At 47.6% G+C, this 16,125-nt stretch overlaps 1 protein-coding gene across 2 annotated transcripts in view; it reads left to right on the forward strand.

The window, feature by feature from the left end:
• The first annotated feature begins 54 nt into the window (after window positions 1–54).
• Window positions 55–16,125, forward strand: part of WDR59 (WD repeat domain 59) — a 50,840-nt gene continuing 34,769 nt past the window's right edge. For both annotated transcript variants that reach the window (XM_074583268.1, XM_074583269.1), the window contains exons 1-8: window positions 55–224; window positions 4,163–4,212; window positions 6,085–6,220; window positions 9,742–9,827; window positions 10,709–10,789; window positions 12,747–12,784; window positions 14,774–14,862; window positions 15,310–15,426. In XM_074583268.1, the coding sequence (XP_074439369.1) occupies window positions 171–224; window positions 4,163–4,212; window positions 6,085–6,220; window positions 9,742–9,827; window positions 10,709–10,789; window positions 12,747–12,784; window positions 14,774–14,862; window positions 15,310–15,426 (651 nt within the window). In that variant the 5' untranslated portion in view covers window positions 55–170. The remainder of the gene's footprint in view (window positions 225–4,162; window positions 4,213–6,084; window positions 6,221–9,741; window positions 9,828–10,708; window positions 10,790–12,746; window positions 12,785–14,773; window positions 14,863–15,309; window positions 15,427–16,125) is intronic.

Here is a 16,125-nt window from a genome sequence, read left to right on the forward strand (position 1 = left end):
AGGCCCGACGGGCTCCCCGGGAGGCGGCCCCCCGTTCACCGGCGGTGTGTGCTGGCCGGACTACATTTCCCAGCGGGCCCCACGCGGCGCGCACCCCGCTCCGCGCATGCGCGTTGCCGCCGGCACCGCCCCCGTCCCGCCGGCGTCGGGGGTTGCTGGGGCGGCCCAAGATGGCGGCGCGCTGGAGCAGCGAGAATGTGGTGGTGGAGTTCCGTGACGCCCAGGTCCGGAGGGAGAAGGAGGAGGCGGGGGGGAAAGGCTGCTGTCCGGGGGGCTATCGCTCGGACCGACACTCCCGGGGACCGCCCTGGCCGTTCCCGCAAGGGGGACCTGGCCCCGGCGGCCCCGCGGGGCCTTTCACTGGTCTCGGAGCCCTGTGCGCGGAGATAATGCCTTAAATTCTAATCTTAATTAGGCCTTGAGTAGTTGTTTTTTTTAAAGTATATTGTCAGGCGTAGTAGAAGGTATTACTGCTTCCCACACGTCTTTCCTCTGAGCCCATTGTAACTACTTTCTTGGTTGCGATATAAATTGTTGAGTGTTGCTCAATTAGCAGGAAAAGCAGGCTATGCTTTTTTATAAATAGCAGAAAGGTCAGCTTTTGTTTTTGAAGTTGCTGTTTTCAGGAGAACTCCCTTCAGAGCTAGCTTATGTGCTCTCTCAGAAGCTATTCTGAGAAACGTGGTGTTTAAAGACGTTGGCGGTTGCTTAGCAAGGCTGGATCCGGTGGGTGAACTATGCACTGCTTCAGCAGGAAACCCAGAAAAGTTAAAAAAATAGGTCTGCAAACTCTTTCATCTTCCAGCAGTCTCAGCTCGGGCATCACCATTGCGGACAGGGGCACCGAGTCCCGCCTGCCACATCCAGCCTGTCCTCTGGAAGCTCACCAAGCCTTTCGCTTTTACACCTCAAAGGCTTTATATGGGTTATGTTTTCCTCCTGGAAGAAGTGTTAAAGCAGCCTTGTCTGCTGGTGAAGATTTGCTCTGGGGAAACCGGTAATGAGACAGGAAGGTACATCTTCCTAGCTCACCGATTCAGATTGCATCTGGCTCAGGAGATACGTGGCCTCACGATTTGATTGCGTATTCCTGATGACTGGTGTGTGGGAGTGGGGAGGGGAGAGAACAGGTGCTTCCATCCTCTTCTGCAGCAGTTGGTTTCAATCTTCATACGCTGTTGTGCAGGCGCATGCCTTAATAGAGAGGTTAGCCACTGGTAATTTGGTCGCTTTGGTTTACTCCGGTGTAACTTTCTAGAGCCGTTCTGGCCTGCCTGCTCCCTTGTATGAAACCAGAGAGCTTCGGTGTCTGGGGCTGCCAGACTACTGCGTCAAAGCTAAACTCATTTATGTGTTTGTGCTTGAGGGTTTTTTAGGAGTCTGCACGAACATTTTTGCAGATGGGAAACCCGAGCTGGAGAAATTGAAACACCTTGGCTGTAATCATCCTGTACCGGGCTTGAGCTCTGCTTGTAGGCCACGCTATTGCCAAAATCCCTACCCCAAAACTGACTTAAATGGAAACAAGAGTCAAAAGAGTGGGCAGCTGTTGTGTTTATGTCCCGTAGGTGCCCGCAAGCACTGCAGTTGTCTTTGTTCACCATGCCAGAGCGCATTGTGTGAAAACTACAGCACGTAACCGGTAACGTTTCGGAAGAACTCTGGGTAGTTTGGGGCCAGTATTGCCTACGAGCGTCATCTTTCTGTAGAAGCTGACAGAGGTGGCAGTCTCTGTACTCTTCTGGTTTAGACGTGACCCACAGGCTCTTGTCAGGCTATCCGCGCTATCAAAAGGAGACAAAGGAGAGAAAAGCTCACCACGTCCAATGGTGAAATAGTACCATTTGTACCAACTCAGTGTGTAGATGGAAAGTTAACTATGTGGGGAACTAGCCTTTCTTGCTAAGAGCTTGCAGCTCTTGAAAACCAGTATAGCCCTGGCAGATTGGGTTGGTCTGTTGCCTTTCAGGTGGAGAGAATTAAGCTAGATTCAAAAACTAATGTAAGTTCAGACATGAAAAGGTGTTTTCCTTGGCTTGCCTAGCAGAAATCAAGTGAAATGCCAAAGTAGACGTTTGAAGTCTGAGAAGATGCTGTGGGCTCAGAGCTGGTTTTCAAATGTGCAGTACTCCTACTGTGCTCGTTCGCATAATTGTTACTCATAAACAGCAATTCTAGCTATCCGGATTGTTGTTTTAGGATAAAAACTGCTTTCAGGTTGGTTTGTTCACTTTTAACTCCCCCCTTCCAGAAGGTTGTGCTGTGAAGACTGACATGTTAATATACCAAGCACATTAAATAACAGCTGTTTGGGTTTTTTTCCTGTTGCCTAGAGAAGACTGTAGTATTGTAGGGAACAGTTTATTGCCATAAAACAGCTTCATTTGTGACCCACCAGAGTAGCAGCCTGACACCTGAAGCTTTTTACTTCGTTCTTACTGTTCAGTACACTTTGTGATGTTTGGTGCCTGGAAAAATGGTATACCAGTGTTCATTATTAAAAACAGTTTGTAAGGATTTATGAGATCCTGGTGCCAACACTAGAAAAAAATAATTTTGTATCTAAAATTAGCAGTCACTTTACATTGAAAGGGTTTTTCTCCTATCTTGAGGAAAAGTGGCCACAGCTGTATGAAATATGTCATCTCACTAGCTCTTCATCACACGAGAAAGTTCTGGTTTTAGTAACGGCTTTAATGATCCTCATTTTAATTCCTCAGAAGTGAAATGTGCATCATCTGGGAAAGCTTCCTTCCCCTGCTTGCTTTTTTTATAAATGTTGTAACCCGCTTTGTTGTTTTGCAAGGTGCTGTGAAATCTAGGAAGCTGGAATTATTTCTTTACCATTTTTAGAGCTTCTTATTTACAGTGTGAGTTTTAGGATTGGGAAGACCTTGCTAGCAGACTGGATTTGCTACCTAGGAAAAAAACAATGAAAGCGTGTTGTTCCTGGAACAGCAAAAGCGGTGAAACTCGGCTTGGTTGGAGTATAGATGTAAGCCCAGGGTTTACTGTGGGCTCCTGCTGAAACTCCGCGGGCATTTGTAGCTCTTTGCCATGTGGACTCTTGGTCTCTAGTGAAGAATGAGCCTGTGATGCTGTTTTACCCTTCGTTGGGGTACTTGCAAGCAGAAGATGGGGCCCTACTTGAAAAATCTAGGGTTTTGTGATGGTTATTTTTCCTGTCGCACCTGATTGAAATGGAGTGGGATTCCCGTATTGCCTGTCAGGTTTTAGTGATGCTTATAAGTAGTAGCTGTGGGACATCCTGAAGTCTTGTTACGTCCGCGCTGAGAGTACTTAGCAGAATCCTGAACAGCAGCAGAGACATCCCGAGCCTTCAGAGAGGTGGCTTTGAAGATGACAGCAGTTTGAAGAATATGGGGCATATTCTGATTTGTACTGTGAATGCTAAAAACTGCATTGAAGTCATATCTATGTTTATGGGCCGAACTGTTCAGCTTTCCAAGTAAAATTTTCCTTTATTCTCTTGGCAATTAAATGAGATGATTGACCAATTCCATTCTGAATGAAAAGAGGGGGAGACCATGTTCAAACAGTTTTGTTTTGTTTTTCTTCTTAAGGCATTTAAGTTATCTTTTAGCCTTCTTGACAAGCAATGCCAAAGTAAATTCTGATGCCTCTTAGCCATCTCTCATTTTTGGAGACCAGCCATAGACAAATGGTTGCACTTCTATCTCCTAGTACATATATAATTAAATCTGGCCCTGCAATGGAAGAGAGAGAGACTGAGAAAGCTCCTGAGCAGGAGCGGGGGCTGATTAATACGGATTATTAGAGATTGCTGATTGAAAGGCTGCAGCTGTGATTGCCATAGTGGGGAGAAGGGAGCACGGTCGCAGAGCTTGTAATGGTGTCTGCCAGGTCGTGTCTTCAGTTTACTCTAACAAAGATGTTTTCTGTGCGCTATCCTGCCTCCCAAAATCAACTGCTACACCCCGTCATCCGTTTCTGCTTCTCTAAGGGGACATTACTTCTGCCATCCCTGACAGATATCAGCCTTGACTCTTACCATAGTAGTTTATACCATGAAGATGAGCCGGCAGGTTTTCCAGTGAACTCCTCCCCAAAGCTGTGTGTTTGACTGAGAAGCTGACCTGACAGGTATAATTTAGTTTTGTTCTCTGTTTCTTATTAACAGGCGACTGCGATGTCAGTGGATTGCCTGGGACAGCATGCAGTACTCTCAGGGTGAGTATGACAGTCCCCATTAGAAATGTATGGCAGTCATTTCCACAAGCCAAATCAGCAACCTTCAGGCTGACCTCAATTGAAGGTCTGATGTATTGTTTCAGAAAGGTGCAGCTGAATTCTGTTCCAGGCTTGATGAAGAGGATTCTGGGTCACATTTCCACTGGGATACAGAGTGGAAAGCCAGCAACGACAGCAATGCCATCATGGCTTTCCTGATACATGCTTTCCCAAATCTGCTTGTGGGAGGTGGAGCATCATGAAGTACTGTTTGGATTCTACTTGAAATACAGATTAAATAGTTTCCTTAAGACCAGATTTGTCCCAAATATTCACATGGTGTACTTGGGCAGAGGAGCCAGGCTCTCTAACCCGCTCTTCTGCTGGTTCAGTGTGGAATGATACTCAATGAGAGCAGTAGGTGCCCTAGACTTCAAACAGCTCAGCAGTTGCCTGCCCAGCTGCCAGTACTAACTGGCCCAGCTATTCCCGTCCCTCTGTCAGTGACAAAATTACCACACCAATTAGGGTGCTCACTTCAAATTCAGGATTGCATGTGTGCAGCTGACCTTTGGTCAGTCTTTGAGGAAATGAGTCCTTTGATAGAACTCAAAGGCCCGCTCGCTTCTATGTAAACCCTTAGTTTGGCAGCTCTGTGCAGGAATAACCACCTCAGCAGCTGGTTTGGGTCTAACTTGATGCCTCTTCCTTCTTACACTTGCCCAGTTTCACGGCTTGCTTATTTGGGCTGACAGCAAGCTGGGGACCGCCTGTCTGCAATTCCACATCAGGCCTGTGACCCTCTGCTTTTCAAGCTTCTGCGTGCTCCACAGCCCTTCAGGATTTGCCTTCTTTCTTTAAAAGCTGTGTGAGGGCCTCAGCGGGCTCAGCATCTTTGCTCTTCAGACTAGGGAGCCCTGAGGACTTTGGTCTGGAAAGGCAGCAAAGATGTTCTTTATGTTCCTTCTCTTGGGAAAATTCACAGTGCTCAGAGCAGCTGTGGGCTTGCTAAGCAGCTGACATGTGTGATGCTGGTGTGGTTAATTATACATGGTTCAATATGTTTTGGTGCTGGTCTTCCATTAGAGTTCAGCTGGCTCTCAGTTATTTCTGGGCGGTTTATCTTGCTTGTAGGATGAATCACACTGTGGAGGGAATGATACCTTGCCTAGCTTTGCGGGGAGTTGGCCACATCCAGCAGGATGTTTGAGCTCAGGTTTAACATCATGCAAATATATCTCTGCAGCGTATAGGGTTAGCTCAGGTAAGTAATATAACCAGAGCAGTGCAGTGCTGTGTCCACCCACGTTAATGAGCTGCTGCAGCTGAGCTGGCTCTGTGCAGGTGTACTTGTACTGTCTGCGGAACCAAGCCCCCAGACAGCGTGCTGTGGAAGGGTGCAGCCACCTAGAATCATCTTGTGTTTGTCAAGGCTCATTAGCTCTTGCTCAGAGCAACCTCTCCAGACTGAAGCTGGCTCCCATGAAGCTATTGCGTTGTGTTACGCTCCCAGCCCTGGGCCACCTTGGCGCTGCTGCTGCTGCAGGATTAGGCCAGCAAAGTGCATTTGGATGTGTTTGCACCATTTTGCAGCGCTTTTCTTTAGTATCCTAGTTATCTGTGTTTTTCTGTGGTCTGATCATTACATTTGCAAATTCTGCCTAATTTCAGTGTGTCTTTTCATGTATTATTTTAAACGTAGCCCTCTTTGAAGTATGTGGTCAAATGTAGTGTTCTCAGGAATAGTATTTTCATCTGTCTTGTCAAATGCTTCTCTTCTTTGGCCCTCTAGGCACAAGGCTGTGAGCTCCATGTGAGCTTGGGACGTTGGGATCAGTCCTGTGTGATACAGCCTCTTTGTGTGTCTTGCAGCCGCCGTTTCCTCTACATAGTCAACCTGGATGCGCCAAATGAGGGTCATCGAAAGATCTCCCGACAGAGCAAGTGGGACATCGGGGCAGTGCAGTGGAACCCCCATGACAGCTACGCGTACTACTTTGCAGCTTCGGTAAGTGCATCTATTTAAAAGCTGTAACTCAGCATCTTCCCTGGTCTTTCATGGCTGGACTTCTGCAGACTTGGAAGGCCGTGTGGAGCTGGCACGGGCATGCCCCTGCAAGTCACATTGCAAGACCAAGGCCTAACTCTGATTTACTGCCTGTGGGGTATTTGGCTTGATGGTTCTCAGTTATTGGTCAGTCAGTGTTGAATCTAGTTTTGCTTGCTTGTCTTTTATAAAACACCTTGCCAAATAAATCAGGCATCCAGACGGTCCTTTTCTGGAAGGAAGGGGGGGATGTGCTCTCTTTGTAACTTCCATTCTGTTACGAGATTTGTGCACTTATTGAATTTCTTGCTCTGTGCTGTTTTGTTTTCACCTCCTTGCCTTCCTGGTGGGACGTGGTGCACCAGGCAACCTGTAAATAGCACAAGTCAATACTGGCTCACCGCTGTAACAATCTGGGTTTGCAGATGGGCAGGCACCGGGTCCGTGAGGAGCTCTTACTCAGTGTGTGGAGAAGTAAATAGGCTGGTCTGAAGGAAGCGGTAGTGGCCATCTGAGATTTGAGTGCGGTTTTTAGCTCCGACTTTTACTCAGTCTATCATGCTCTGTAGCTTCTTCACCCAAAGCCCTGAGCTTCTGCTAGTTGCCCTCTTAGCCATCCACCACAACACTGCAGCAACCGGCACTAGCCAGGCACAGACTGTTCTCATGGCGGGGTGTTGCATCTGCTTTTATAGCCTGAGAGTCCTAGAATAGCTGGGGGTGGAGAGGTTTAATCTATTTTTTTTTTTGCTTTGAGAAAACACTTAGCTGAAGGTGGTTTCCTGGGATTTTTGTTCCTTTTGCTCCCTGGACTGGCTGCGATTGAAATTAAAGGCAGTCTTAAAAGTGGAGCAGTGTTGTCGGTTAGGAGCTTTTGCTTGTTTGCTCTCTGACATTCCCCAGCCTGTCTCCTCCCAGCTCTGGTACATGACTGACATCTTAAAGGTGCCTTCAAGCAGCATCTGCTTCTGAGTGCAGAGTTAGTAAAACTTGCAAAAAGGTGTCCTTCAGTGCCACTTCTGGATACAATCTGTGAAAATCAAAACCAAGTAAGGAAACGTGCTGTGCAGGCCACGAGCAGAGCAGGAAAGCTTCTTTTCAAACACACTGTGAAGGCAATATCCAGCAATCGGTTAATGCTGATCTGAGCAGGACCCAGCCGCAAAGGGCACCTGTGCCCATCTGAGCACTCCTGTCTCTTGCTGCACTGAGCAGACACAGGGACCCATCTTGTTCCAGACTGAAACTAGGTGTAGCTGCCATCAAACCTTGCCGTTCCTGTTTATAAATGAAGATGCTAAGATGCTCTGCTGATTTAGACGTAGTTGCTGACACACATCAGTTGAGGAATCCCCAAGATGAGATCAGGCAGCTTTTCCCATTAGGGTCAGAAACAGCTCCTTTTCAGCCATCTCCCGGTTGGCTGGCATTTTGGTGCTGATGCAGTACAGCCCTTTCCTAGGACTAGAATTTAGGCTGTCTTCCTCAGAAGTGGAAAGCAGATTTACAGCATGTGCTCAGGTCCGTGTGTCCCAGGTCAGGTCTGGAGGCAGCATGGATGTGTTTGAGGGCCACACCTAAGGGGGCAAAGATGCGTTGGGAAGGCTAAATCAGCTTGGATTCAGCACTGTGAAGACATGATTTGCTACTTCTGGACTCAGGCTGGCTGTCGGTCCCCATGAGTCCAGAGTTGAGGTCGTCACATGTTCGGGTATGCCATGCAAGTGTTGTAGGCAGCCCCAAGAGTCCTATCCCTCTGCATCCCCGTGGATGGAAAGGGAGCGTAAAAGGCTGCCATCCTGTTTACCAAGAGCTTCACCTGGTTTGCAGTGCTGTTAATTGTAAGTGGTGCAGGCAGAGGGGAAGCCTGTCCTTGTGTTTGGATAAGGGCTTCTTATTTTTTTAGCTTCTTTCCAGAAGGGCTGAAACATGTCCTCTTGCTGTGCATGGCTGTGTCTGCCCTCTGGCTCAAGCACATTTCGGAAGACTCCTAAGCTGTTGTTTCAGAAATGTTACTGTTTTCCACCCTAGATCCTTGTTACTACTTTTGTGTGGTCACAAATGCTTGAACAAGAGGGTGATGAAATTGTTGGAAGCGTATACTGATACTTATCACAAGAAGCACGTTTTTTTTTTAGAAAATTGTGCTGGGAGGAGCTGCCCTTCTTCCACACCTGGTGCTACAGGAAACACTTTCCATGTGAAATGCCCCACTAAAAGTCTGCGAAACTTCTAGTGATCCTTACCTCGTAGCATCAGCTCTGGAGTCCTGGACAAATCCCGTTGGGTAATTTTGCTCTACCCCCTTAAATCCTTCTGTCAATGAGAAACATGCAAGGAGTTTTCCTTGCCTCGAGGTCTTGTGCAGCCCTGCTGTGAGCTATTAGAGAAATGCCATGTATTATTACTGAGCTGGGAGGAGACCTTCCATTTCAGGGAAGACTGGAGTGCTTTAGCCATCTGCAAGTTCAAATTCATATTGAGCAGTTTTGGGGTGAAAAAAACCCCAAAACCCTGTCACAAAAGAAATGTAAAATAAGTCTTTTCTCTATTATCTTTTCCCTCATCTACTTCTGAGTTTGATAGCAAAGGGCTAATGAAGATCAAATTTTGAAGTCATGTTATTTCTGATTTTGCAAAATCAACACAAATTTTGAGTCATGGCCCAAAACCCACCAGGCTTGGTGCTATATATGCACCCAAAAAGGCAATTCCTGCCCCAGAAAGATTAGAGGTGGCTGAAGTGAATCTTGATTGAGGCAGAATATGAACTTAAAGCACAGTAACTAGGTTCAAGTAACTTCGTGTGTGGCTGCATTTGGGGGAGGATTTATTCCTGGAATGAGCGAAGAAGCCCTAAATAATGTTGTCATTGATTCATCTGCTTTGCTCCTGTGGTTTACAGTTAGTGATAAGCACTTAAGGCTTTTTTTCCTGGGCTGGCAAGGATGGAAGTACCCTTGAGGAGGTGACCTTGAAGCCACTAGACTGTACTGTTCGTGTTTGGCAATAGCCCTCATTATCCCAGAAGGGAACTGAGGGAGAGTCAAGGAGGACAAGTGGTGATCCATCATCCCCCTCACTGAAAACTCCAGTTGTGAATCTGAACGGACTGGCAGGGTATTCCTGCAGAGAGAATTTGGCTGCCTGTTGCCTGCAGTTACAGCACGTTGTTAGGAAATAAAAGCTCCAAGAACATCATTTCGTGGAAACATTTTGCAATGGGACTTTCCCCCCCGCCCCGTCCCATTCTTGTGTATCTCCATTTTTAAGTGGGTGTAATTAAAGTGTGGGATTTTCAGAGTCCTTGCAGCCTGTAGGTTCATCTTTGCTCTTCTGCTTTGGGCAAGGACTTTGCTAATCACAGTGTGACTCATTGGTAACCGAGGTTGTTCAAACAGAAGGAAACCTGGTCCAGACACATGGATTCCTGTCCTACCTTGTTTGCCTGACACTGTCTCCTTTCTTCTGTCTTATTTCAGAGCAATCAGCGAGTCGACCTGTATAAGTGGAAGGAAGGTAGTGGTGAAGTTTGCACATCGCTGCAAGGACACACACGTGTGATCAGGTGAGGAGCAAGCGATGCTGCAGACGGCTGGGAGGAAAACGATGCGTTGTTTCATAGAAGGTGGAGCCTGTTTTTACTTATTTTTCTGGAGTACACTGCCTGCCCCTTTGCCCTGCTTTCCCATTTGGAGACGATGTCAGATGTGAAGCTGCTCACCCTCTCCTGGCTCCCCCCAGTACATCAGCTTAGCTCGAGTGTCATTGCCTTAGGCCGCTGTCCTTGTAATGAGCAGCAACCATCATCTGGGAAACAGACAGCAGCATGTTTAGTAAATTGAATCCCAGCCGTGTTTCTGTGTGATAGCAGCTTGATTAAAGCAGGTAAATCGCAAAGATCAAGTTCACAGCAAGTTACAGTGGTGCAGGGGAGATTTCTCCCTCTGGTTCTAGGGATGCACTTCAGTGTTGGGCTGGAAATGCAGACGAAGCACTGTTTTTACTCCAGCTTCTGACTGTGGAAAGTAATCACAGTCCTTGAAATGGCAGTTGTTTGGGCTTACTGGGGGCTGTTTGTGTCCCGGGTATGCTTGGTGAGCCCAACAGGAAGGCATCCCAGAGCGAGGGCTTGATGCCAAGAGCGTGTGGTAACTGGGAGCTCCTGAGACGGTGTCCCTCTTCCTGTGGAGGAAAGAGCACACACACGATAGCTGTAACGTTCGGGGCTAGGAGGATTCTTCACTGGAACTTACTTAGAAGCATTTCATTGCTTCTCGGAATTTACTAAGAGAAATGATGAAGAACTTGCTTTTCACTTAAAACGTTTCAGTAGGTGTCATGGAGTGGCCATGAATTTGTTGGAGAAATGTACTGGGGGCTTGTGAGACGTTGATGCAAACTGTGTGCACTTTTCTTTGCTGATATACTATGATTTTGTATTTGCAGCGACTTGGACTGGGCGGTGTTTGAGCCAGACCTGCTGGTCACCAGTTCTGTTGACACCTACATCTACATCTGGGACATCAAGTAAGAATCAGTATGTTTCTGCACTACGGGGAAATCGTTGGACTCCTTTCCACAATTAGCAGCTTGCAGGGCAAAGCATGTGCTGATAGGTGCTGCTCTTCAGCTGTGCTTGCAGGGGCTTCATCTGCTCCCCAGAATCTCAAAGATGAGTTCTGTTCCCCTACTTTTAAGCCAGTTCAGAGTAAATGAAGGGCGGTAGAGTGGTACGGTTAAGCCACAGTCATGCTCCTGACTGGAAAAATAACAACTGGCTTCACTCCCTGACCACTTCACATCTTTCCTCAGGACCTTTTCCTGGAACCAAAGGGTGTTCCTCAACTTGTTGGGGTTCTTCTAGCTGAATGAATGAGAACCTTTTCGTGATCCTGCAGCCGTTTTCCACTAAATTCAGTGATTGTTGCTGACTCTTCCTCAGTGATGGGAAAATTGGCAGTGGTATTCAGGAACCTTTTCCTGTTCATGCCTTCCCTTGATTCCTGGTGGCTCTTATCATGAATAATTTCAGGGTAACAGATCTTTCCGAACCCAGTGGTATTAACCCTCCACATTTTATACCTGAGAAGCAAGGAGCTGGCGCTGGGACTCCTGGGTTCTCTTGCTGGCTGTACAGCGACTCTTTATGACCCCTGGCAAGTCGCTTTGTTCCTCTCTGCCTCTCTTGCTCAGTTATAATAGGAGGATAATTATATAACCCCACTGCACCAAGCTTCCCTGAGGCTTGTTTAGCTCCTATGAAGCACTTAGATCCTTCGTTAAATGGTGCTTGAGAAAGGCAATATATTATTAATGTGTAATTAAAAGACATAGAGAGACAATAACTGCTGGTTGTGTTTTCCTGTGATACTATCTTAGTGCCGAGCAAAAAATAGAGTTCTCTGAAGGTTGTTATCAGGAGCCCTGCTTTAACTCTGTTGTGCCCTTCCATCTTCTTGTGTCTGCGTGTGTCGCTTGTGCAGAAATCCTTGCTTAGGCACTCTCTGAGTAGCCTCTGCATCCCACTTGTGCTAGTAAGGTTTCTGAGCTTGCTGGGGCAGTGAGGTTCTGGGGCTGCTGGCCTCCAGCAAATGAACATCCTGCGGAAGCGTCTGTCTCTGATGGCACCCGAGGGAGGTAGCCCTGCTGTAAGGGCAGCTGGAAATACCCCGCTTAATTTTTCATACAAAATACCTTTTTGATTAGGCAGAAATTCTTAGAGGTTTAAGTGCAGTCCGTTCCAGAAAATGTTTTGCTTTTCAGCAAACACAAAAAGCTGAAGACAATATTCCTTACTTTCGCTGGCATTTTTCGTGAAAGGGCAGGTGAATTCCTGAGGAGTAAGGTCAAGGAGCAAATTATTGGCTTGATCCATGTCCTGGCAGTGAGGAGTTGTCATGGTGCTGCACTGGCTTCTGCCACCACAGAATTTGGTCTAGAGAGTCTGCACACAGCTGGGCTTATTTTCTACTAATTTTGTTGTTACATGCTAGACATGAAGTCTTTGCTCTGAAGTCACTGCTCCATCTGCCTTGAATCAGGGTCTGCAAAGGCTTGACAAACACATCAGTGGCTTTTGTCAAGTTTTTCCACAGCTCTTTGTTCCTTTTAATTCTCCTGGGAAAGGCTGTTTTGTTGCTTCCTGCAAGCAACACTCTGAGCCCAGTTCCCTTGCCTGCCCAGTTGCAACATGCCACACTTTGCACGTGTTTCTCCTCCCTCTAGTAGCCACCAGCTCCACTCTTTAGCAGTCCTAAACTTGCTGCTTTATGTGGTGGCAAAACAGGAGGGATGGCTGTTGTCCTCCAGCTGGTCACCTTTGTCCTTATTCCATTTAACGTGGTGTATTTTGGTAAGCAGAAAGGCACATTAGCTCCCTAGAGGCAGGAATAAAACTTGTCCTGGAATAGCAGGGAGCTGAGTGGGGAGGCTGGACCTGCTGGGCTATGCCATGGGTACTCACATTAGCCATGTTTTGTTTCAGAGACACTAGGAAACCTACAGTCTCCCTCTCTGCGGTCGGTAAGTATGGCGTGTGTGCGATATAGGCATGTTTAATGCCTAAGTTTAGTGTTGTGTGCCCCTGCTGTTACTCCTCTCTCCCTTCACTCTCAGAGGCTGAACGTGGCAGAGTATGGAAGTGCCCCCACGGGTGATTGTCCCATGTAGTAGCAGCCTGAGGGGCTCCAGGTCACAGCTGCTTTTAGAGGAGCAGAAGGGATGTGGAGCCCTGGGAGGTTCCCGGACGTGGAGGGCAGTGGTGGTGCTTGGACTGTCTGTCCTAAAATTGGTGGACAGTCACGTGGCGTTTGTGCCTTCTAGACATGAGTAGCTTCTTTGCTAAACCACCCTCTTGTGCTCCTTGTCCTGTGTTGTCGGTCTGCAGTTTCGTCATGTCCTTTTATGTTTGATTGAATCAGCTGAGAAACTGAATTGCACCCCAGGCAGTGGCATTGAATGCTGCCTACTGCCAGCCTGCCCTCTTGCTTACTGAGGGGCTGGGGACATTCGCGGCTGTATCTGCTTCGCTGGGGCACCTCCAATGTGCGGGCAGCTGCAGCGGTGACACAAAGGTGCTCTTTTTGGGCTGTGCTGGCTCTGGAAAGGCACTTGTCATGGCTGTTGGCAGTGCGACTGTCCAGGCGCCTGTAATACCGCCCATTGGCAGGTGCTGTGTGTCAGTCCTCAGCGGCTGCGTGTTGGAACTGGGCAAAGTACAGATGACGAGCTGAACCTCCTTTTCCTTAGTTACTGTCCCCAGTATTACAGAAATCCTTGTAACACATATCTTTCATGCCCTGCTGCTTTGATCTCCTTAGGCTACACATCTGCAGTGGCTTCCCCTTCCCTCCCAGCCAGCAAACCTCTTTGTCACAGCAATGCAAAAACCTTACTGAATTAGAAGCAGCATTCCGTTCTGGTGCCTGGGCTGAGGTTTCATGGGTCAGCTGAGCCAGAAGCTAGCTCCCCAGAAAGGTTCCATCCTCCTTTGCCCCATTCTGTTTAGGGCTATGTACCCATCAACAAGTGGATCAAATCAATCAACTGGCAGCCCATTCGCAGCTTTTTTTTTTTTTTTTTTCCCCCTTGGACTAGCTTTTTGCCAGGTTGTCAGGGTGAATCTGCTCACCATGCAGCAGGAGGAGGGTCGTGAAGGTGGGGAATAGCAGCAGTCTAAGATACCTTTAGCTCTCTCATGGACCTCACCTTTCTGATAGCTTAAAACGTTTTGAAGATACTGGCAGAATAAGGGTAAACAGAACATGTATTTATCTTACAACATCTGAATAATCAACTGAAGCTGTATTTTGCTTCTTACTAGAAATAACCAGCCAACTTGTGATTTTAGGCCTTTGACTGAGTCCTTTGTGATATCATATCACATCTGGACCATCATCCAGTTTCTTTACAATGCCCTTGGTGTCTTTGACTTTTGTCGTGTATTTTGGCAGTTGGGCCTTCTGATCCACCCAGTGAGTCGATCTCCAACTGGCCAGACGCGAGGTCCACCCACACTACAGCCTTCTTCTACGCCTATATTTTAATAATAGATCAATAACACTGGCTCCCTGTCTAGCATCGGATAGTATAGAGGGTGTTGGGGGCACAAATGAATCAATCCTTGAGCACCTGGAAGCAGCTCGGATGAAAACGGAAGGGATTTGGGAGGGGAGTGATGAACCTGCAGTTCTTGTCTGCAGGAAGTTGCTCCATCTGAGCTAATGGACCTGAGTATTTTAATGAGGTACAGCCTATGGCTAGAAATTGTGATGGAGATCTCTGAGCATGTAACCAAAACACTCTTACTTTGAGGTCTTCAGGACACCAACGCGAAGCTGAGGAATCGGGAGTTAGTAATTTTCACGACATCCTTCATGCTGGCTTCTGGGATATCTTTCCTCTGAACTGCCTTTCCTGTGCTAAGAGCAGCAGCTCTAAGCCCAGGTCAAGGATCTGTTGTGCCATTTCCTTTTTAATTGCTTGTTTTGACCTGCTCTGTTTGTGCTACAGCTGGAGCTTCCCAGGTGAAATGGAACAAGAAGAATGCCAACTGTTTAGCAACAAGCCATGATGGGGATGTTCGAATATGGGACAAAAGGGTGAGTTGAGGGTCCCTTGAGCAGCCTGTGCATATTCCCACCTGCCCGATACGGACATCCCTCTGTCCACAGATAAATACTGAGAAAAACGTACTACTTTATCCCAAATCTCTCTTGCAGGTTGATTTAATTAGAATTGTGAGCTCACAAGCCTGAAGAGAGCATGTAGATGGCCACCTTCCCCAGAAATTGTGCCCATTAACATTTTGATCTCATAGTACTTAACTGTTTTACTGAGTATAAAGTATGGTTCAGGGCTACACGTGGCTGGAATTTGCCACACCTTCACAGGACCTTTCCTTCAACTACTTTTGCTGAGCTATTTGCCTTTCCCCAGCAGGAGGGTGTTCTACCTCTTGCCCTTGTTAAAGTGTTTCTTTTTATGACAAAGAGCTGGACCAAATTTTAGGAGTCCTGAGCTGAGAAGGAAAATGTCTCTCCTTGCAGAAACCCAGCACTGCAGTAGAGTACTTGGCAGCTCATCTCTCTAAAATCCACGGTCTGGATTGGCATCCTGACAACGAGTATACGCTGGCCACTTCCAGCCAGGACAACTCTGTCAGGGTAAGTGTTGCTTCTGGGACTCCTGCTTGGGAGATGTCAGCGTGGTGGAGCGGATCCCCTTCTGCTGCTGCTGGAGTTTTGTGGAGTGCTTGCCATCGGCAAGATCTCGATCCTTGGTTTTCGGTTTCTAGCAGCCTGTGTGTGTTGAGCCAGGGGTGCGCTTACAAAACAGGCGGAGAAATCATTGCAGGATGGGTGCACATATGTTTGCCACATATCCGTGGTGGTTTGGGCAGTACTGAAACTGAAAACAACCGCCTCTGCCTGTTGCTTGCCAGGAGGGAGCTGGCCGCGCATGCCAGAAGAGCCTTCTCCCCAAAATGCAGTGTTGCCACCCTCAAGCTGCTCACAGCAGCTTTGGGGGAGGCATACTCCAGCCCCTGGGGTTCCCAAACTCATGTTGAATGGGGTTATCAATAAGAGACTGCCTGCAAGCGTTGCTGTGCAAGGCCTTTTACTTGGGGGGAAATAGTGTGCTTTGTGTGTCAGCCAAATGGAGTTCATTCACATTTAGCTAAGCTCTGAGGCAAATGCAATTGATGTGTAGTCTAGCAAAGGAAAAGGTTAGATTCTTCATTACAAAATTAGCAGTAACAGCAGGGGGGGCCTGCCTCCAGTCTGGACTGGCACATTGGCTGGGAGCCTGCAGGGTACCTTATAGCTCTGAAAGCCCAAGCAGGCTGCCTGGCTCCCTGCTCT

Source organism: Larus michahellis, chromosome 4 (assembly GCF_964199755.1).
Source record: "Larus michahellis chromosome 4, bLarMic1.1, whole genome shotgun sequence".
In the NCBI taxonomy this organism is placed as follows: Eukaryota; Metazoa; Chordata; class Aves; order Charadriiformes; family Laridae; genus Larus; species Larus michahellis.